The 23792-nt window shown below is 32.0% G+C and overlaps 1 protein-coding gene across 1 annotated transcript; it reads left to right on the top strand.

The window, feature by feature from the left end:
- Positions 1–697: 697 nt before the first annotated feature.
- Positions 698–20579, top strand: LOC117687980 (uncharacterized). Its single transcript, XM_066086092.1, has 11 exons — positions 698–722; positions 1672–1980; positions 2911–3192; positions 3761–4123; positions 4296–4655; positions 5196–5492; positions 7021–7314; positions 7717–7797; positions 17402–17691; positions 17820–18690; positions 18880–20579. The coding sequence occupies exons 1-11, from the start codon at positions 698–700 to the stop codon at positions 18897–18899; spliced, it is 3192 nt and encodes a 1063-aa protein (XP_065942164.1). The 3' UTR covers positions 18900–20579.
- The last annotated feature ends 3213 nt before the right edge of the window (positions 20580–23792 follow it).

Genomic DNA, 23792 nt, shown 5'->3' with positions numbered 1-23792 from the left:
GTGAAGAAAGAACGTCCAATTTTTCTCCATAAGAATGATATGGACGGGACACAAATTTTGCATTTTTTTCTGCCAGTGATCTTGACCTTGCCCAGATGACCTTGGGGTGGAAGTGGAGTATTAACATTTATTATTTGCATCATTTATTGTTATTAATTTTACCTTGTCAATGAATATTAGTTATTGATCCCAAGAGATCATTTGTCAATCATGCAAGGTGTAATGAAATTTTTTTTAAGAATAACATTTTTTTACCAGTTTATAAAAGTTTTTAGACACCCAAATTTTATTTTGATTCTAAAAGATCATTCGACAATTAAGAGGGGTGGGGAAAACAGTTTATATTTGAGTTTGTTTGGGGTGAGGGTTCCAAGTCATACATTTGACAATTTTTTAAAGGTAATTTAAAATAAGACTAGGGCATACTACAGTCATGAACATGAATAGTTTAGAACAAAACACAAAGTAATACATGTATATATACATAGGAAGTATTACAAAACAAAGATAATTGATTTATATCTGGGTTCTTAAATTAATTCATATATCATGTACATATTATATTATTGTTTCCTTGTTCAAGGCATTTCAGATGGTATGTAGGTCATGATCCTCCTGCTCTTCCTGAAATTATCAAATATAATAAAAACCATTGAGATTCCCACCTTAATCCAAAGATATTATTCCTCCTTAGGTCATGACGCATCAGATCATTTTGGCATGTAAGTCATCACCCTTAGAGGTCATCCTGACCCCCTTAGAGTCAGAAATACGTTAATAATATGGAAAAAAAAACCAATAACAATATGGTCTTACATTAGAAACGAAAGACCTCAATATTACCGAGCGCAGCGAGAGGCGGGCGAAGCCAGCCTCGCGAAGCGAGGATTAATGGTAACACGTATATATAAGTTACTTTCAACCAGACGCATGGCTGTCTCCGTAAATCACCGACAAACAGCTGGACTCACTGCTGGTCGGAGATTTACGGAGGCATCTGAGCGTCTGGTTAGACGCGACTATATTAAACTCTGGCGTAGGAGTACATACTACTTAAGATATCTTAATTGTTCGTTCCATCGTTAATCTTACTATTTTCAATGTATTAACGAATGAGTTTCCTAGAAAAACAATGCTTCTGAACATGACATCGAATTAATCGAGTATTTTCAAGTACTAAATCTTGTCAGCAGTGTTGATTTGTACTTCAGTCCAAGCACTGTTTTTCAGAGTATTTGTATAGGAGAGTTGATTAAAATCAAGTCTCAAATTTCTTGCTCTTGAGAACTACAATGTAAAAATTTGTGAGATTGCTATGCAAGTATCTTCAGATAGTTCTAATATGTAAAAGCCGTGAGCCGGATCATCACTGGGGCCCTGGAAGGGGTTCAAATTTTAGCAACGGAGTATATTGGGAAACTGTTTAAAAATCGTTTGCACAAGAACTACATTGCTTTCGTTTGTGAGATTACTACGTAAACGCTCTCAAATAGTGTATATTTTAAATTGTTAAAGCAATCCCACAGACCAATACTGGGGTCCTTGAAATGGGTTGAAAGTTGAAGATAGAATGCTATGAAATTGAATTTACAAGGAAGTGTTGTTCAGGTGAGCGATGTGTTCTTAAATGTAAGGATACATATTAAAGCAGTATTTCCTTTTATTCTGCAGATGCTAAAAAAGGCCAAGAACTTGCATGTTCTGTCAACGACAAGCTGCTCCAACACCATTTTGGATATTTATTCACTGAGCTTGAACCTCGTGAAATTGCAGATGAAATGTTTCAAGCAGGTCACTTTTCTACCAGTGACCACGATTACCTGGCTGACTTACCGAACAGACATAAACGATTGAAAAGTGTCCTAAAATTTTTAGAAAGAAAACACTTGCATGCACCCTTTTTGGATGTGCTTAAGTCCTTGCATCATGCATCAGTGATTGCAACCTTGCAAACGGAAAGACAATTTATACCAAAACCATGTAAGTTATATATTCCATATCTAGTTAATTTCACCGAAATTTATAATAAAAAAAATAATACATACCCTTTTCCATATAACAGCTAGTTTCAGTCTACAAATCAGCCCGAGGGCTATAGGCCCAAGAGACGATATTTGTAGAGGGCTGATACAGGCTGTGATATTAAAAAAGGTATCTAATGTTATATTTATCAAATACCTAATTAACCTCTTCTTTTTTAAATCAACTTGAAAAAAAAATTATTTTCAATATTATTGAAAGTAATTTTTAGATGTATTAAATGAAAATATGAGATCTTATTGTATCACCAAACATGTAGCGACAGAACCGGAATTTCCTCAGCTTTTACAATTAACTTCTCCAAAACATATACTAGCATATGAAGTTTTCAACTTCATTAAAATGTCGACTATAACAACGTCTTTAAATATTTATAAAAACCGAAATGAAATAAAGACAGAGGAGTTCCGCAAGGGGTGTGATACGGGGTGTGATACGGATCCGTATCAGCTCTAGAGCTGATAACCTGTATCAGCCCCGAGTTTTGTAATGTCATCTGTATCATATCATTCACATGTGCAAAAAACCTGTCTTTATTACTGAGAATATATATATATATATATATATATATATATATATATATATATATATATATATATATATATATATATATATATACATGAGTATACCTCGAAATACTAACATGCTTTGTTTGTATGAACAGTTTAAAAAATGAATATGTTGATTGTTATAGTTTTATCAATTGTTTTTTTTACATTTTTTATTTCCAAAAAAAATGCTTGAACATGATGATGAAATGCAATTAAGATCGTCTGTTAGTTATGATTTTCGATATTTTTTGTATGATAAAATATTATTAATCCCTCTATTGTGTTTATATTTATTTGACGATATATTATTTATTTGTAGCAACAGGCACAGCTCTTAGCATACAGCACAATTTTACCGTTCTCCTGGAAGAACTACCGGATCAAGCCATACATATTATGAAACATGTGCTTACTCACTCAGATAGATCAGACATCAAACAAGTCAAATCTGTCTTTCGCAAAAAGGCCAAGCTACTCAAAATAGTTCTAAGGAATAGAGATTATGCTTGCAAAGAGCTTTTCAATACTATATCGTTGTATTTCAGAAGGGACGATTTGATACAAGCTATGGAGACCAAAAGTGCTAGGATGCTAGGAAGGGGTATGGTTTTATTATTCAAAATACATCTACTGCTTTTCTTTTCTTTTCTTTTTTGCGTTTTGTCTGATTTTAGAAATTAATGAATTCGAGATATGCATGTTTTGGATTTAAAATTAGTAAATCTATTAACAACATTACCATTAACGTTTTCATCAAAACAATGTGTTAAATGGTCCTATAAACATAAACAGAGTTAGCGGATGGCTTTGAGAATCTCAAGAGAAGAACACTATCATACATCTAAACATTAGTAAACAATTAAAACTGACAAAATACCCTATACATTATTTTAGGAGGGATTTAAAAGATGGATACTTGTGTCATATTTTATTTTTACTCTTATCTAAGTTGTATATATATATGCTCAATATATATCCCGACTTTCTACAAAACAGTTTGGTCTCCTCAATTACATTCCAAGACTGTATATTCCTAAAAAATGCTTTCCCACAAAGAACTTCATTTCGTGAAGGAATGCTCTGCTTAGCGATGGTTTTGTTTACTATGAGTATAGGGTATTTGTTTTTAAATATCAATGATGTGAAACAGATTCACATTCATATTTTAGGGAGGCCTGTTTTGAATCCAAGTCTCAGCTTGCTGTCAACATCGTGCCTTGGAGAATCCAGTGATTTATTTGAGGACGAATTAGAACCAATTAGGGTATCAGATCTTTTGTTTGAAGAAAGAGCAGTTGATATTCTCGATCATGACATAATAACGAGGATCGTTTCTCGACGAGAACAGATAAAAATGTTGCTCGACACATTGAAAAGAAACAAAGAAGACTGCTTCCACTTTTTCTTGTATATTCTCCAAAATGATTTTGAAAACATTTGCAATGCGCTTAACAAGCCCACGTTTGCAGCTCCCAGGGTCAGTATGTTTGATGGACCACGTTCTTTGACGTATGAAGTAGCAAGAGCACAAGGTATAAAACTAAATATTTATACTTTTTTCTGGGCCTTTTTTTAATATAATTAATATTAAAATTGCATACGTGATAAATTAAGACCTTTTTATCTGTTTATCAGAAAATTATGAATAAACTATTGTACGCATTACAAATATATGCATTTTTAATGAAATCCTTGCTCTAATAGGGGATGTACAAAATAAGGATATTAAAGTACATTTATCATTGTCTGGTCGTGCTGGATCACAGATAGAACGTGAACTGATTCATCGTATTGGCTCAGACGTTCCTGACTTTCTAGAGGAAATCATTGCTCATGGACAAATGGATGTCCTGTATGTAACTGCTGATCCTGTGGTTCTACAATTAAGACCACTGACGGATGATGCTGTTCATACTTTGCTTAATGCCAAGGAAAACAAACGATTGTTGAATATGATTTTTGGAATACTAAAGACAGCGATAACCGTTCAACAGTTTGATACTGAAAAATCATGTCAAATCAGAGTGCAAGTTTACTATGCTAATTCAGGACCATCGAATCTAAGTAGGTTTTGAAATTGTTTTGAGTATGTTCCATATTCAAACCTTTTTGCCAAATTTCATAATTTCATTGTGCATAAGGTAAAAAAAGAAAACAAAATACTTGTTTTTCATAATGAATGATAGACCAGCATTTCACGTTACAATATTTCTTTGTTTACTTTTATTGTTTACGTGGGGAAATTCTGAGGAATAAAATCATTTCATACAGTGGAGACACGACGTGAAGAATTAACAACCGTTTCGAAGTTCTCATTAAACCTCATATTTTTTTTAAAATACAGTTATCCGGATTTCTATACACAAAATGCAATTAAATGCAATTGGTAGCATGTTTGTATCTAAGCTGGTAATTGTTATTCGAAGCAAGTGGTAGGTAAACAAAAAAATACCGACCTTTTTCGCAATATCGTAAATTGATAACAATAGTTTGGTCATTTAAAAAAAAATGATAGAATTAATAAATAATAAGGGCTATGCTTTTCATATTTTAATATTAATTTCAAGTCATGTGTATTATTCATCGCTCTGTATAATTTTTCAGAGAGTGGAATTTCAAGAACAATACAGATTAAAGACCTTTTAAGAGTTCATAGAAATAAACTTCAATTTGAGTTGGAGCCAACGCAGGTTATTTCTGCATTATCGAAATCAAAAGCAATCCAGAAAGGTTCAATACACTGTGCTTCTAGTAGTTGCACTGAAAAAATCAATGGTATTTTGTCAATGGTAAAGGATGGAAGTACTGATCTTGTTGAAAGTTTTGTGGCAGCTTTAAAGGATCTTGGTTATAGGGACATCGTGGAGTTGATAGACCCCACTGACGTCCATACGAAAGCAGGTAAATACTGTTTTAATCGTTTTTAAAGCTTTCATATTGTACGGGGATACTATTGAGAATATAAAAAAAAACCAGTTTTTGCACGTATGTCAACACTTAAGCATTAATATATTCCTTGTAGGGTCGTTCTGAAAAAAAAATAGATAATTTGCTACAAAAAATCCAAATTCTGCATTATTCTAATTAGTATATTAACCAATGAGATACAAGAATCTGCATCCTATAAAAAAATACACAAAGCTGTACAGTTCGACTATGTAGTCGTTCCCGATAAAAAGAATTAGGAGCAAAAGTTATTTTTAGTTACACAAAAACTGTCATAATAATGATAGAAATAAGAGGAAATGGAACAAATATATAAAGCTACAATACAAATAATTATCGCGTGCATCTTTTGGCCATCTCTTATAACATGTACATGTTAATTAAAAATACCTGGCTTTTGTTAATGTGACCTCACGTTAGAGGTACATGTTTCTGGAAGGTTTGAAGCATAAAATTTAATAAAAATAGCAGAACAAATAATTTTTCACGTAAAAATCATTTTAAACATTACATATTTTTTTAACACACGGGGTGACTTTTTTTTCCTGTAAAATTATGCAACAACAGGCAGATATCGACTCTTTGTTGAACTGTTTAGATTGCAGAATTTAGGATAAGATAAGATGGGCAACGGTTATAGCATATTTATGCTGACAATTAGGTCTCGAGTTCGTCTATATATATATATATATATATATATATATATATATATATATATATATATATATATATATATATATATATATATATGTTTATATTTAGTTTCACACAGTCAAACTTCTTTATCTCGAATTAGATGAGACTTTAAAAACTTCGAGATATCAAGGTTTTTGAGATATCTGGGGGGAAATACTTAGATAATTAGTGGCTGGGACATAAAAGCCACTTCGAAATATCCATTGTGACAGAGATATCGGCGTTCAAGTTGATGTTGATTTGTATTAAAAGTGTTTGTTTTCTATATATACGGTACTCATGAAAATAGTTAGTGTTATAATTGTGAAAATGTCAGCGACAAGATTTTACCACGTAATGACTTTTAAATAATTTTAAAAGATGTTTTGTTGCTGTTCAATTTTAAATGTGTTTTCCCTTTCCTCTGCAAAAATTTGAGCAAATTTCGACGCTGCCATTTTGTTCTGCTCCAGACAAAACAATGTGACGTCAAAATTCTAAGGGCAACTTCTTTAATTTTAAAGAATTTCAAAGAGCAACTACTCCAAAACTTTTAGAACTTATGGCATGCTGTTTATGTATTAAATACTATGAAATGTTAAAATGAGTATTGCAAAATATTATTTCTCACTGAACAAATATAGAGATATATGAGGCAATCACGTGCTATGTTTTAACCAATAAAAGTGTGACATTGCAGTCCAAGGGAAAACAAACATATATGGATATCTTACTACAGTTAAAACATGCTTTTAGTCCCTATATGGCTTTTCTTCAATTTGTAAACAATAATTTTTTTTAATTGTAGAAGATATCAGAAAATCCATAACATCTAATTACAAAAACATTCTTGATGAAATGCAGATAACATTGGCAAATGAAACATTAGCAAAATGTATTGGTTACGTTCATGACGTCAAAAACAAACTATCGCAGAAGAAGAGTAGTCGTCATCAAAGGATGAATGCTTTTCTTCGGTTTATTGTTAAAGACGATCACAATGTGATTGAATTTGCGAGAGTTTTAGAAAATAATGGTTTGGAAAAACTACTACGATGTAAGCACGATGTTCACGGAGAAAATATTCCTGTTCAAGACATAGGTAAGTTATGTAAACAACAGAGAGCCTTGTATGTAAAATATGACATAACTGTACGATCAAATTAAGAAATGAAGTGATTGTATCTTGAACAACACATTCTGAGAAAAAATGTCTTAAGTATCGGTGTACCATTGATATAAGTCAAATCATTCTCTCAACTTAATCATCGCAAATTAGTGTCAATATTTTTAAAACTAGTGTTATTTGGAACAAGATCACTTCATGTTTAAAAAATAACACTATTCATTTGATAGGCTACAGTTTAAAGACGTTTTCCTTTTTTACCTTCTTAATAACTTGTTTAATGTCTAATGAGAGCAATAAATATGTGCTCTGTGTTATAATTAATTTTAAGAATCAAATTACATTTTTAAATTTTGTACATTAATTGTTTGATTACAGAAATGATGGTTGTAGATGACTATTCCCCACCATCTCGTGATGGAGTTTTGCTTGACTCGCTCATAACATTGGCTTACGGTGGTAAGTAATTACAATATGCCGTCATTATTACTATTTATGTAATCAATACTAATCAAAGATAATTATGTAAATCCAAAAGTGCATGCTTATGCTTTTTGCACATAAAACGTAATATATGATCGAAAAGAATATTTTAAAAAATTACAGCATGAATTACTTGATGTTAACCGAATCTACATTTTCATATATGACTATTATATCCAATAAATATCGCTGTATAGACCATAAGCATGTATATTTTAATTTTTTAAATCAATTTTGGTTACACATGTATAAAAATATGAATGGGAATAGCTCAAATTAAGTTTAAATGCCTTTATTTGTGTTTAAATCAACACTGTACCAAAAAGGTTGTCTGGTTGGGTTCAGTGATATCGTTACTAGTTCGCACAATGTTATTTTTTTTTTAAGAATACAATATGTGTTATAACACTAGTTTATACAAAAGCCATTATTTACATGCAATAAAGTACATGAAACGTATCATTTTTATGAAAATAGTTGTTTGTTCAGAACAGTTATTAATAACTGTCAATACAAATATTGTAAGTTGTTCTTAAGGTAAGAAACGACCTACCTTCCATTTTTTTTCTTTTTTTTCCTATCTCCACAATGTGAAGATATCAACATAGTAATTTTGTAATCATATTTTTATGTTATATGACTTTTTGTTAAGATAAAACGTGTTTAATTGGAAGTGTATAATATGGATTTATTCATTAGCATTCAAATGCATTTTTCATGCTTTTTAAAGAAACCTTCGAAATATTCTAGCTCCAAAAAAAAAAACTGTTAATTTCGGGGAATTAACATGAATGAGGAATAAAATAATGAAAATTATATAATTTTGAAGAACGTCTCGTGTGTCTTTAGATTAATACATTAATATTTATTAAATGTGTTTTGACCACCTGAACATTGTTTGAATAAAATATTTAGGTCTTGATAATGGATATTTTTTATATCTTATTTAATTAAACTCTAGTTTGTGTTGACAATTTAAATTTAAAAAATATTATACTTCTAAAGCCAGTCTTAAATGAACGAATGATTGATGTACATTTAAAAGCAGGCAGTACGAAATGTTTATTGATGTTGCAAATGACTTTCTTTATTATATTGACTTTTTTGCGCAACAATGTTAACGTAAATGGATATAAGTAAACTCCGTTAGCGAAGAAGATACGAACTAATGCATTTTATACTCAAAAACAGTATTTTTTGTTAAACAATCTGGTTTTTGTACGAAAAAGCTGGAATGATATATTAAATGAACTTAACAATATATGGTTTTAACTTAAGTTTCACAGCTCATATATAATCTTAATGTATCTATTGTTGTATTAAACCATTATGAATGCAGTAAAATGACAAAAATGCATGTACTTTAACATTCAATCAATTATAATTAAAACTGAATATAGATATTTTTCTAACATCACGTTCAAATTTTCTTTAAAGTAATGTTTGCGGTTGCAGGGACATAACTCTTTATTCTTAACTTATCTAACTCAATTAAAATCACGGTAAAAGTAGTAGTAATAATATAAAAAAAAAAATAGACTCTTGTTGCTATAGCAACAAAAAGGTATTCCGTTCCTCATGAATTAATCTGCACAAAAGATCCATTTATCTTGTAAGCAGAAAATGGATATAATATATACTGTTAAGGAATTCCCAAGAAAAAAAACAAACCAAAAAAACAAAATATCAATTTTTGAGTACTGTCTGTGACGACCGGAAGTTACGCCGGATCATACAGAACAGAGTCAACATATCTCCACACATTGTCTTGTCTTTCCTCAAAGTATGGATGTTCAAGTGTGTTAGTTATAATATCTCGTTGAGAAATGGTTTTTGTCTCGGGACCGGAAATGAACAAACAGAAGGGATTTAAGAAATTGAAAGTAGATATTTTAGTACATTTACCTAAGATACGTTACTGTTCCTCACATTGACTAAGATGTTAAAAAAAAATCTAAAGTTAAAAAAAACCTCTATTGCTCGAACGCTTTGAGTGAAAACCGGAAGTGACGTACGACTTAATGAAACCTATTAAACACATGTTTAATCAAATGTCCATTATAAGTTTTGTGTCTTGATCTCTCAGTTTCTAAAATCTTGCAGGTACTTAGTTTTTAAAAAAGAAGGCTACCTGAGATATTTGAGATGTCTCACCGGAAGTAAAACTTCTTTTGTTTGTTTTTTTTTACCATGTGTAGATGACGTTTTGTATTTCTATAGCTAAAATGTAACTTCCATGCAAAATACCCAAATTATATTATAAAATCAAATGAAGGTGTACTTCCTGTGACGACCGAAAGATACGCCGGATAAAACAAAATAGTGTTAACACATGTACATACATAGGTCTATCATCCCACAAAGTTTGGCTGTTTTAGTCGTTACCTTTTTGAGATCTTGTCGAAAAAAGGTTTTTTGTCTGGGGGACAGGAAACGGAAAAACGGAAGTGCTCAATGTAAATTGAATTAAATATTTCTTGTATACTTGCCTTTTGTACATTTTTGTTTATCTATCTTACTCAAAATATCAAAGAAAAACAGTTAAACTGATGAACATCTTGATTTGTTTGAACTTTTCCAGTGTGGACCGGAAGTGACGGAAGAGAAAATGAAATCGGTTAAACACATCTTCAATCAAATATCTATCATCCAAAAAAGTTTCGTGTCTTGATCATTTACAGTTTCTAAGATCTCGCGGGTACAAAATGTGTTTTAAAAAAGCTACCTGAGATAATTGAGATATTTCACCGGAAGTAGATTTTTGTTGTTGATTTGACATCGCATAGATAACATTTGCATAGATTTACATGTATTTATTTATTTTATGGAAAAGAATTTGAATACGTAAAAACAATATTTTAGCTCACCTGAGCCAAAGGCTCAAGTGAGCTTTTCTGATCACAATTTGTCCGTTGTCTGTCGTTGTCGTCGTCGTTGTAAACTTTTCACATTTTTATCTTCCTCTCAAGAACCACTGGGTAGATTTCAATTAAATTTGGCACAAAGCACCACTAGGTGAAGGGGATTCAAGTTTGTTCAAATGAAGTGCCAAGCCCTCTTTAAAGGGAAGATAATTGAGAATTATTGTAAAACCCTTGGTATTTTTCAAAAATCTTCTTCTCAAAAACTATTTGGCCTGAAAAGCTTGTGTGGAGGCATCCTCAGGTAGTGTAGATTCAAGTTTGTTCAAATCATGGTCCCCGGGGGTAGGGATGGGCCACAAGAGGGGGGTCAAGTTTTACATAGGAATATATAGAGAAAATCTTTAAAAATCTTCGTCTCAAAAACTATTAGGCCAGAAAAGCTCAAATTAAAATGGAAGCATCTTCAGGTAGTGTAGATTCAAGTTTGTTCAAATCATGGTCCCCGGGGGTAGGGTGGGGCCACAAGAGGGGGATTAAGTTTTACATAGGAATATATAGAGAAAATCTTTAATAATCTTCTTCTCAAAAGCTTTTAGGCAAGGAAAGCTTAAATTAAAATGGAAGCATCCTCAGGAAGTGTAGATTTAAGTTTTTTCAAATCATGGTCCCCGGGGGTAGGGAGGGGCCACAAGAGGGGGGTCAAGTTTTACATAGGAATATACAGAGAAGATCTTTAAAAATCTTTTTCTCAAAAAATATTTGGCCAGGAACGCTCAAATTAGATTGGAAGCATTCTCAGATAGAGTAGATTCGAGTTTGTTCAAATCATGATCCCCGGGGGTAGGGTGGGGCCACAAGAGGGGTGTCAAGTTTTACATAGGAATATATAGAGAAAATCTTTAAAAATCTTCTTCTCAAAAACTATTAGGCCAGAAAAGCTCAAATTTGAGTGGAAGCATCCTCAGGTAGTGTAGATTCAATTTTGTTCAAATCATGGTCATCAGGGGAAGGGTGGGGCCACAAGAGGGGGACCAAGTTTTACATTGGAATATATAGAGAAAATCTTTAAAAATCTTCGTCTCAAAAACTATTAGGCCAGAAAAGCTCAAATTAAAATGGAAGCATCCTCAGGTAGTGTAGATTTAAGTTTGTTCAAATCATGGTCCCCGGGGGTAGGATGGGGCCACAAGAGGGGGATCAAGTTTTACATACATGTAGGAATATATAGAGAAAATCTTTAAAAATCTTCTTCTCAAAAACTTTTAGGCCAGGAAAGCTCAAATTAAAATGGAAGCATCCTCAGGAAGTGTAGATTTAAGTATGTTCAAATCATGGTGCCCGGGGGTAGGGAGGGGCCACAAGAGTGGGGTCAAGTTTTACATAGGAATATACAGCGAAAATCTTTAAAAATCTTCTTCTCAAAAACTATTAGGCCAGGAGAGCTCAAATTTGATTGCAAGCATCCTCAGATAGAGTAGATTCAAGTTTGTTTAAATCATGATCCCCGGGGGTAGGGTGGGGGCCACAATTTGGGGATCAAGTTTTACATAGGAATACTGTATATAGAGAAAATCTTGAAAAATATTCTCGGAAAGTTTTCGGTCCAAAACTCAGTACTTAGTGTGAAAGCAAAGGTTATGCAGATTTATGTTTGATGAAACCATGATTTCCTAGAGAAAAGTGGGGCCACGAAATGTGAGGGGGGGGGGGGTATATAGGAATAGAGAAAAATCTTCTTACAGTTACAACAACAAAAGGGGCTTGGTATATACCCAAAAATAAGAGGTGGATAAAATTAGCAAATTTTCAGATTTGTTTAGCAAGATCTATTGTACTCAGTTGTCAGGATATTTTGATACTGTAATGCTAATTTGATCAGAATTAAGGCAATTGTTGCTCAGATGGGCGATGTGGCCCCTGGGCCTCTTGTTTGAAGTGCTTCCGGTGACGACCGGAAGTTACGACGAACAAAACAAAATAGTTTAAACACATCTACAGCTATAGGTTTATTATTCCACAAAGTTTGGATGTTCAAGTCTTTACCATTTTTGAGATCTGGAGGTGACAAGCTTTTCGCCGCGGGACAGGAAACGGACGAACGGAAGTGAATTTAGAAAAAAATTCAAATCACAGACTTCCAGATCTTTTTCATTTCAATCATCACTAAAAAATTTAGGAAAATCTATTCAGACATCTCTGAGATATTCACGATACAAAAAGGGGAAGACAATAATAACTAGACACTTGTTGCAACACCAACAAAAAGGTCTTCCGTTTTGATATACATGTATCAATTTAACTGTAAGACATTGCTTCTCTCACATAGATAAAAAAATGGATATGATAATAATTGTGAATGATATATCCAGACTTTACTTACATGTAAAACAACGAGAATGAAAAAGAAATCAATTTTTTAAGTACTTTCTGTGACGACCGGAAGCAACGCCGATCTAAACAAAAAAGTTAGCCATTTGTACAATCATAAGTCAATCCTTCCTCAGAGTTTGGTTGTTCACGTCTCTGCCAAATCTAAGATCTCTTTGAAACAATATTTTTTCCTCGGGACCGGAAACAGACAAACGGAAGTGATTAATAAAAACAAAAGCTGGTTTTTCTCGTTCATTTGCGAAGCGTACATCACCGTTTATCAGGCTAGATGAAACACCCAAGAAAGTCAGTTAGACTTGTTGAAAACATGATTTGTTTGAACCCTTCCGGTAAGAACCGGAAATGAAAATTGACAAAATTAAAGCCGTTAAACACATCCCCAATCAAATTTCTATCAATCATGAGAGCTTCGTGTCTCAATCACTTACAGTGACAAGAATCTCGCGGACATCAAATTTGTAAAAAGGAAAGCTACGCAGATATATTTGAGATATCTCACCGGAAGTAAAATTTATTTGCTATTTTAACATTATATAGATGACATATGTAAGATTATATACTGATATTTTCATTTAATGTAAAATGAATAAAATATGAAAAAAAAAACCAAATGTTTTAAGTGCTTCCGGTGACGACCGGAAGTTACGCCGAACAATACAATATAGTGTAAACACATTTACATACTTCTATCATCCCACAAAATTTTATTGTTCAAGTCGTCACCGTTTTTTAGATCTCTAGAAATCAAGGTTTTTTGTCTCGGGACAGGAAACGGACAAACGGAAGTGTTCGATGAAAATGAAAGTTAGTATTTCTTAACCATTACACAACAGGACTTTATTGGCTATCAATTTGTCTTACATTGTCAAACAAAAACAGTTAAACTCTTAACCAACTTGAATTGTTTGAACTCCTCCGGTGTGGACCGGAAGTGACGGTTGACAAAATGAGAGCGGTTAAACACATCTTCTATCAAATGTCTATCATCCATGTAAGTTTTGTGTATTGGTCACTTACAGTTTATGAGATCTCGCTTTAATAATATTTGTTTTTAAAAGAGTATCTGAGATATTTGAGATATCTCACTGGAAGTGTTTTTTTGTTTATTGATCATCGGATAGATGACATATCAAAGCGTTTATAATTATATTTCAATTCTGTGTTAAACAAATAAAATGCGTAAAAACCTAATTTTTGAAGTGCTTCCGGTGACGACCTGGAGCTACGACGAACAAAACAAAATAGGTTAAACACATCTACAACTATAGGTCTATTATCCCTCAAAGTTTGAAGGTTTAAGTCTCTATCGCTTCTGAGATCTCATTGTCCATAACTTTTTGTCGCAGGACAGGAAACGGACGACAGGAAGTTAATTTTGAAAAATTGAAAAAAAAACGCCTGGAGATATTATCATTTTCTATCAATCCTAACAATTTTAGGAAAATCTATCCAGCCATCTCTGAGAAATCTGGTTAAACTTTAATAAAACTTGATTTGTTTGAACTCTTCCTTTGTGGACCAGAAGTGACGGCTGACAAAATAAAAACGGATAAACACATTTTCTATCAAATGTCTATCATCCATGTAATTTTCGTGTCTTGATCACTTACAGTTTCTCAGATCTTGCGGTTCACTGAGTAAAATGTTTTTTAAAAAATCTAAAGTAAAAAAAAAGACAAACTTTTATTGCTTAAACGCTTCGAGTGAGAACCGGAAGTGATGTACGACCCAATGTAACTCGTTAAACACATGTCCAATCAAATGTCCATTATCCATAAAAGTATTGTGTCTTTAACTCATACAGTTTCTGAGATTTTCTGGGTACTTTGTTTTTAAAAAAGAAGGCTACCGGTAGTAGAATTTTCTTTGTTTTATTTTTACCATCTGTAGATGACCTTTGTATTTCTATCGCTAAAATGTTACTTCCATGCTAAATGACCAAACTATTCTTTAAAATATAAAAATTTGTGTACTCCCTGTGACGACCGGAAGTTACGCCGGATAAAACAAAATAGTGTTAATCCATGTACATACATAGGTCTATCATCCCACAAAGTTTGGTTTTTCAAATTGTTACCGTTTTTGAGATCTCGTCAAAATAAGGTTTTTTATCTCGGGACAGGAAACAGACAAACGGAAGTGCTCAATGTAAATTGTATTAAATATTTTCGTTACACTTGACTTTTGTACATTATTGTTAATTTAACTTACTAAAAATATCGAAGGAAAACAGTTAAATTGATAAAAAACTCAATTTGTTTGAACTCTTCCGCTGGGGACCGGAAGTAACGGAAGACAAAATAAAATCGGTTAAACACATCTTCAATCAAATGTCTATCATCCATAAGCGTTTTGTGTCATGATTACTTATAGTTTCTGAGATCTCGTGGGCACATGATGTGCTTTAAAAAAGCTACCTGAGATAATTGAGATATTTCACCGGAAGTAGACTTTTTTTGTTGATTTGTCATCGCATAGATAACCTATGTATAGATTTATACTTATATATTTCTTCTATGGATAAGAAAATAAATGCGTAAATAAAATATTTTTGAAGTGCTTCCGGTGACGACCGGAAGTTACGACGAACAAAACAATATAGTTTAAACACATCTACAGCTAAAGGTCTTACATCCCACAAAGTTTGGTTGTTCAAGTCTTTACCGTTTTTGAGAACTTTTAGAGAGATTTTTTAAAACTCTTCCTGTGTGGACTGGAAGTGACGGCTGACAAAATGAAACCAGAAATCGCGTGCACAAAATTTGTGGAAAAGAAAATAAAAATTGGTACCCAATTTTCGGACGTAGGCTAGCTCCAAGAAATGGCGCTACTTGCGTAAAACAAAAACAATAGGCACAACTTCACACACTAGTCTAAGTACCCTCACAATTTCATGATTATATCTCCGATAGTCTCTGAGTTTATGCATGCACAAACTTGGTCGTATAAAAAATACAAAATCGGCCGTAAATCCGGACCGGACGGGACGACAACAACAATTTAAAAAAACATATAAAATTCAAACAATGTTGCATTATCTGTGAAAAAATGGTCGAAATCGGTCAAATAGTTTCTGAAAAATCGCGTGCATAAAATTTGGGAAAAAAAAGAAAAACTAGATACGATCTCGTTACGAGTAACGAGGAGGTCTTCCGTCCGATTTTTTTTATTTTAAATGATAATATTAAATATCGATACATTTTCAAAATTAACCCCCCTCCAATTTTAAGATAATGAATAAAAATCCCTAATTACGTCAATCACGGGCCTGACGATGACTTTCTCAAACCGATAATGTAGTGTTCAACAACTTTGATTCTATAATGCATAACAAAATATTTATCGTTTTCAAGTTATTCGTAATAGACTTTACGAGTCTCTTGGTCCCTAATTTAAGGGGCCAGCCCCTTTTTCTTGATTATATTGGAAAGAACTTTTGATTCTCTACCACTTTCGTTATATATTATTTAACAAAATATCAACCGATAAAAAGATCACAGATCAAAACATATGAAAATTTTGAATGAAAATTTGTACCCAATTTTCGTGCCAAGGTGAGCTCAAAGAAATGACGCCACTAGCGTAAAACAATACAATTGTGCATAACTTCGAACTATAGACTACCTATCCTGAAAATTTCGTATTGATATCTTTAATAGTTTCTGAGATGAGCTCTGCACAAAATTGGTCCTTAAAAGATAGAAAAACCGCCGTAACTCGGTACCGGAAGTGACGATTTCAGAATTTCAAAAAACTTCTAGAATTATGACTCTGGCAATCATCTTTGAAAAAATGGTCAAAATCGGCCGAATAGTTTCTGAGAAAACGCGTGCACAAAATTTGTGGAAAAAAATAATAAGAAGAAACAATAAGGTCTTCCGTTGGAAATTGAAGACCTTAATAAAAACTGTACGAAAACTATAAGGTATTCCGTTGGAAACGGAAGACCTTAAAAAGAAACATTACAGTCACTATAAGGTCATCCGTTGGAAATTACCTTAAAAATTAGCATAAATAACCCCTATAATATAGACTGAATGTACATATTTTTACGAAACTATTTTCATTTCATCAAAATGACAGTTTGAAATTATTAAGTTTAACATTTTGTAGGCATAAAACGGGTCGAACAGATTCATTTAAATTGTATAAGTTAAAAGACTTTAGAAAAATTGTATGTTACTTTCTTACCATTCCTAAAAAAACATCCGCAAACCTTTCCTTAAGAAAGCTTAACCTATTGGTCCATGGACAGAACATATCGTTTATCGCTATAAATTATTATTATTATCAACATTTAACTTAAGGTTTGATTCTTTTTTTAGATAAAGCTGAACATATTGGTCCATGGGCAGAAAATATAGAATCTGGAGACCTTCGTCAATTGTTTGGCTCCTTTTGCATTAAAATACCAGAAGATCCCGACGGGTTATCATTTACTAAGGACATTCTTGGAGAGTCTAAATTAGCTGAATTTGTTGAAGAAATTAGATATCTTGCAAGAAATGTCGTACTCTATAAATACCTTAGAGACGAAGAAAAGAAACCTGGAACAGTTTATGTGTATGAGGTCAATGTAAAATATACAGCAAACCAAGTAGTTATTGATGATGAGGTAATACTTTTTTTGCAACTACAATGTTAACGTGTAATGTCATTTGCAATGAAAAATATATTAACCGAACAAAAATCGCCCAAAAAATATTTTGACATTTGTATAATATCATCAATTGTATTTTTAAGGATGCTCGACAGAAGTTTGATTTTTTTCAAAGGAAAAATCGAAACCTAGTAAAAGTGATCCTGATCAAAGGAGGTTTTCATAGCATCTTGCAAGCAAAGAAAAAGGCATATCAAAAATACAAACAGTATTTTAACTTTGAAAGATTTCATCTCCATCATGAATCTGAGGAATATACTGAAGTTGCTAAATTAAGTGCACATCGAAAGGTTGTCTCTTATAAGGAATTCGTTGAGTCAGTTAGGGATAGCATTCCTTTACAGAACATCGATAAAATTGTCAAAGATGCTGTCAATCGTGCTTTATCAAAAGAAAGCATTACTGAGTTATGTTACGATGTTGTCATACAAGAAAGTGGCAACACAAATAGCGATTCTTACTATTGTCGTTCACCATCAACAGTTAACAAACTCAAGGAGGAATTGATGAGAAAAACTGTGGATTCGGTTAGCAAATATTTAGGATCAGAAATTTGCAACGAAATTCAGAGGCATATTCAAACAGAGCTTCATAGCAAATTAAGCATCGACACAGATTCAATTTATGAAGTTCTAAATTTTTCAACGGTATTATTTCTTGAAGCAATGGTTACTGCGATCGGTTACATGTTGAATCCTGTACTTGGAGTTTTGTTTGGCCTTTTAAGTGTTGTGGGTACATTTCTTTTTGCTGTTAATGTAAATTCCCGATCGTGGAGGAGAGATGTAGCAAATGGCATTTATAAACAAATGGATAAAAACAAAGAAAAAGTGGTAACAGAATTATCGTCAAATATCAAAACTCGATGCAAAATAACCGCGGATCATTTGAAATTGATAGCCGACTTACTGGAAAAATTTACAAGCAGAATTCATTTGAATGACCAAGACACTCGTGAGTTATTTTTCTTCATTTTCTGTCTGTTTCAAAACGTAAAAAAACACTCGATATATATTTATTCCTTATATAAATGGTCATTTCCCGGAGATGGGGAAGACGAAAACGCGAAAAAAATGTTCATATCATGAAATGACTGTATACATTGCAATGACATGACAAACAATATGTGATTTCTATTTTCAGGATTGTGGGAAGAAAGTTGAAGATTCATCGTAAACATGAGTTGATTTGGCATTTACTTAAATCTGTACAATAGTTAAAACGTGAAATCGAATGTCCTTATTACACTGTAAAAACACAATGGGAAAAAAATATCAAATATTTAAATGGTGACATAATGCTAATATCACATCTAACACTAATGATTTGTTACAAAACTATTCCATGGAGAGACTGATTTTTTTAAACATCATATTTAATATAGTTCAATATACTTTTTCAATTTTTTTAAAATTAAATTAGCGTAAAAACCCTTACTTATCGGAATCTTATAATGTTTTAAACATGAAGATATGCATTCAATTGTGTGTAAAAATTAAAAAAGTTTAAAATTAGGTTCTCAGGATTTAGGGGATAAATACCAAATAAAACAATACAAACATTTTACAACATTTCTGAGTATGCTATATTATACTGAATGCATTCCATAGAGGTTGTTGCAAAACATGATGTATTGTTTCAGGCAAGTCATTAAAAAATACATCAATTGCAAGTAATAAGTTTCATTTAAGATAATGTTTAACAGGATGAATTCTATAAGGAATTCGATATTGTAACAAATTGACAGTTATATCATTTGTAGTACTTAAACATTTTTTTAGAAAACATCATTTTGCAAAGTACCACATATCAGCTTAGCATTAAATCACATATTCATTCTTAAAATAGAATAAAATATATATAGTTAAATAATCATCTTTTAACAAAGAAGCATCTCTCATACACACAAACTTTAACATTACTCTTAAACGTTAGATATCTCTTGTAGTTATTTTTCCCTTTATATCTCTCTCTCGGGAGAGAGAGAGAATAGTACATACTCTTTTCCATATTACAACCAGCATCAGCCTGAGACTCCAATATCAGTCCGAAGCCCTAAGACTTATAAGGATATTTATTACTATATTTATTACATGCCTAGTAATACCATTTCTAAAAAGCATCAACTTGAACAAATTGATTTTAAATATTTAATACAAAGCTAAATATTTTTAAATTTGAAAGTAGTCTGTACATATATTATAAAAATATGAGATCTCATTGTTTTACTAAGCATGCAGCTATGGAACCGGAATTTCCTCGTGTTTTAAAATGAACTGCTCCAAAACCGTTTTCGACTACCATTAAAAAATATGTCGCCTGTAAGAAATGTTTTATTTTTCGTCTGTTAACATGCACAAATGCAGAAATGGAAAAAGGCAGAGAAGTTCAACACGAGGTGTTATTCCGGATCCGTATCAGCCCTAGGACTGATAACTTGTATCAGTGCAGGAGGCCGATATGAGTTTTGTGATATCATTTGTATCAAATATGCATGAACAAAAACATGTATGGGGTTACTTTTTGGGTTTACTAGAGTGGACCAAGAGTAAACCCCGATTAGAAGTAGACCCCTGATGCAGACGCTATATGTGCATTTGGAATATACAAGGAGTTGGAATTACAAGTAGTAAGATAAATAAATAGATAAAAGACGAGTCTGTCCAACATTTCAATATTTACAGAGAACTACAAAAGCAAACCGCGACTGGACCCAAAGTAAATCCCAACTGGACACAAATGTTCCACAAACACCCGGAGTAAACCCAAAGTTAACCCAGAAAGTAAACCCAGGGTTAAGTTACGAATACTCTGGGGTAATGTGTTTACAGTTTTTTTTTTGTTTTTTTTTTATATTGTACACATACTTGGTCTTTTGATGTAACATATTAGACTAATTATATGTTTACTGTTAACTGCAATTGTATTTTTGGTTGTTAAATACTTTTAAATAATTTGAAGGGTGTTTTTTTTTAATTCGCTGTTTCTTTTAATACGAGTCAATTTACCTTTATAATGTGGTTTTTTCTTTGTGATTTTTATGAATGATATGAGTATTAAGCTTTTTCGCCCACCTGAACTGAAAGTTTAAGTGAACTTTACTGATAACTTGTCCGCCGTCCGTCTAATAATATTAATAATATAGAGGGGGTTCTAAATTGTAAGAATAAAGGACATAACCTTTTTCTTAAAGGGAAACAATTCCAAAACAGTGGAAATGGGTTGTATGTTTCTCGATTTTTTTTTCTTTACCAAGAACCACTTTACCAGTAAAGTCAATATTTACACCATTGCTAGTATACATGGTAAAAGTTTGATATGTTAAAATAGTGGTACCCGGACTAATACTGTTTCCCCAAATGGAGTTCATAGTTTTGCAAATGATATATCAGGAACATGTTCAAAAGTCATCTTTTCAAGAACTACAGTGCTACAATATTTGAGATGCAATCATTTTCAAAAAATGTAGATTTTACATTGTTAAACTAGTGACCCTAAAACAAATACTGGCGGCAAAAGATGGGATAAAAGTTTGACATGGTACAAAGACAGAAACATGAACATTTAATAAATCTTCTGATGGGGAGCTACAACGCTTCAATTTGTGAGATAACTATGTTAGTATCCTTATATACTGTAGATTCATAAATTGTTAAAATGTGACCTTCGGACTAATACTAGGGCAGCAGGAGTGGTTCAGAGTTCAACATAAAAAAATGTTTAAAAATTATTTTTCTCAAGAACTACAATGGTACACTCTGTGCATTACTGTGCACTACTTTGCAAGCATTCTCAAATAATTGAAACTTTCAATTGTTAAAACCGTGACCCACGATCTAATACTTGACACAAACAGGGGTTTTAAGTTTAACAGAAAAATACCGAGAGAAAATGTTTTGAATTTTTCTTCTAAAGAACTTCATTACTATGCAAATATTATCAGATAGTTTAGATTATCCATTGTTATTGTGAGCCCGAGTCCAATACTTTCGTAAAAAAGAAAGACTCGGGAAACTTTTGTTTAGGTGAGCGATGTGGCCTGTGTGCCTCTTGTTTTTTTTAAATAGCTTACCACATTCACTGTATCGCCTTTAGATTACAGGGTTGATTTTTATTACATTATAAAGAATAATTCTTTGTTTACTTTAAACGACAAAAACTATTTAAAAAAAATCTTTCTGCTGTGTTCAAATTTGCATGAATTAACCAAAAGTATATTGTTACTCGTATTTCTGATGACCATTAATTAATATCAAATTTATGCAATAATTAAAGATTTATGAATCTTGGCATATTCCTTTATTTTCACTAATTTTCACTAGATTTTCTATATAAGGGCAAACCTTAGTGTGAAAAGCAAAACAAAATAAAAAATAAAGTTGGTCACTGAAAGTATCCATTGCAACGATAGCCGAATCTAAAGTAAAAAAAATATAATTGTTGATGTCATATCCTAAGATAAGGCCAATTACTTATAACATTCAAAGATATTAAACAACATAAGTCATATTGCCACCATTTATTTTATAGAAAATAAGAATCAGAAACTAATACATTATTTTTTTTCATTAACAAAATAATCGAAGCCAAAGTGTGTAAACAACGTTTTACATCCCTGTCAATGAAAAGTAATGTACAATTCATTAATGAGAATTAACATCATTCCTTTTTATCGTAAAAGACCAAGAAATGGGACCAACTGAAAAATAAGATATGATGTTTTTCCAGAATTTTCAGGAGTTTAGCAATTGTATTTGCTGGTAGAGTCAAAATATAGTGTAACATAATCATGTATGCAAAATATTTGGTGATTTTTGTTAAATAAAACTGATTTTAGTTATTTTAGTTATTTTGTTCTTTTGCATACAATGTTTTAATAACCTTTTTAAAACTTGATATCTTATCAAAGCGTGTGGTAAACTTTACCTGCTATGTTGTACTTATTTATTATTTTATATTAGTATGCATGATAATACTTTGGTTAAATTGTTTTTTTTTAAAACGAGACTTTATACCTAGTATTTACCAAATTACTATTTTTGTGTTTGCTTAATAAAATTGTACATGTGTACGCCTCTATGTTACCTCTATTTATAGTTTGAAGCAGTGAACACTATGACGTATGAACAATTTCTAAAACGAGCCAAATACATACAAACAAGGTGATGAAGTGTTTTGTTTTTTCCGAAACATATTGCACTGTGAATTGTTTTATAACACAATATGAATGACTTTGGTGCGTGTTCCTTTTTAACATTTTCTTTAACAAAAAAACATTTTAAAAACATCTTTTGTGGTCCATTATTAATTTAAGAAAACAAAGAAACTTAACAAATATTCAATTTTGATACTTTAATGATAATAGTAAAAATGATTTCTACCCGCTCGGCATTCTGTTTTCGCTTTGTTTTCAATAATACATGTATGAATGTATAAATAATAAAATACAATGAAAAATAACATTCTTAGTATTTATGTACTGTAAAACGAGAAAATTTTGCGCACATGTATTTTAGCGCAAACGCAAGTGCCAGTATATTAGCGCAATTATATTTTAGCGCATGCATCTTTTCTTTAAAAAAAAATACAAAAATGTTGTTGTTTGATAAACGATCATGCCCAAAATTTAGTTCTGTGTTCACTCAAGCACGTGAACAAAACGACTTTGAATTGTATCTCTCTTGCACGGTAAACTGTCGTTGAAAACAATACACTTACTTTTGTGTAAATCGTCCGTAGATAGATATGAAAACCTCATTTATTGGCGATGATGTGTAATTTTTGTTGGTAAACAAATTTGAGTTATCGGACTTTGAATTTAACGTGTCGACTTGGATAACACTAGAAGAGTCCCGAAACTAAAAGTAAAATCGAATGCAACATTTACCATTAGTTTCGATCAACATGAGAGCATCTTTTTCGCAGTAATTTTACATTAAAAAAATACGTATTGTCTTGTTATCTTTTTATCCACTAATCGGAGATCAAAGAAATTATGATCAATCATGTATTGTCAGCGTTAACGATCGCCACGCATAATCACATTTTCACATCGA

The sequence above is a fragment of the Magallana gigas genome, chromosome 1, assembly GCF_963853765.1.
Source record: "Magallana gigas chromosome 1, xbMagGiga1.1, whole genome shotgun sequence".
Taxonomy (NCBI): domain Eukaryota; kingdom Metazoa; phylum Mollusca; class Bivalvia; order Ostreida; family Ostreidae; genus Magallana; species Magallana gigas.
The sequence above is the reverse complement of the archived record's forward strand: the minus strand, read 5'-3'. Positions and strand labels throughout refer to the sequence as shown.

Bases quoted from the DNA above. Each gene is read 5' to 3' on its own strand.
- LOC117687980 (XM_066086092.1), top strand. From the start codon at position 698: ATGACGCATCAGATCATTTTGGCAT. The intron at 723-1,671 runs GTAAGTCATCAC...TTTATTCTGCAG, and splicing joins GCATCAGATCATTTTGGCAT to ATGCTAAAAAAGGCCAAGAA. The intron at 18,691-18,879 runs GTGAGTTATTTT...TTCTATTTTCAG, and splicing joins TTTGAATGACCAAGACACTC to GATTGTGGGAAGAAAGTTGA.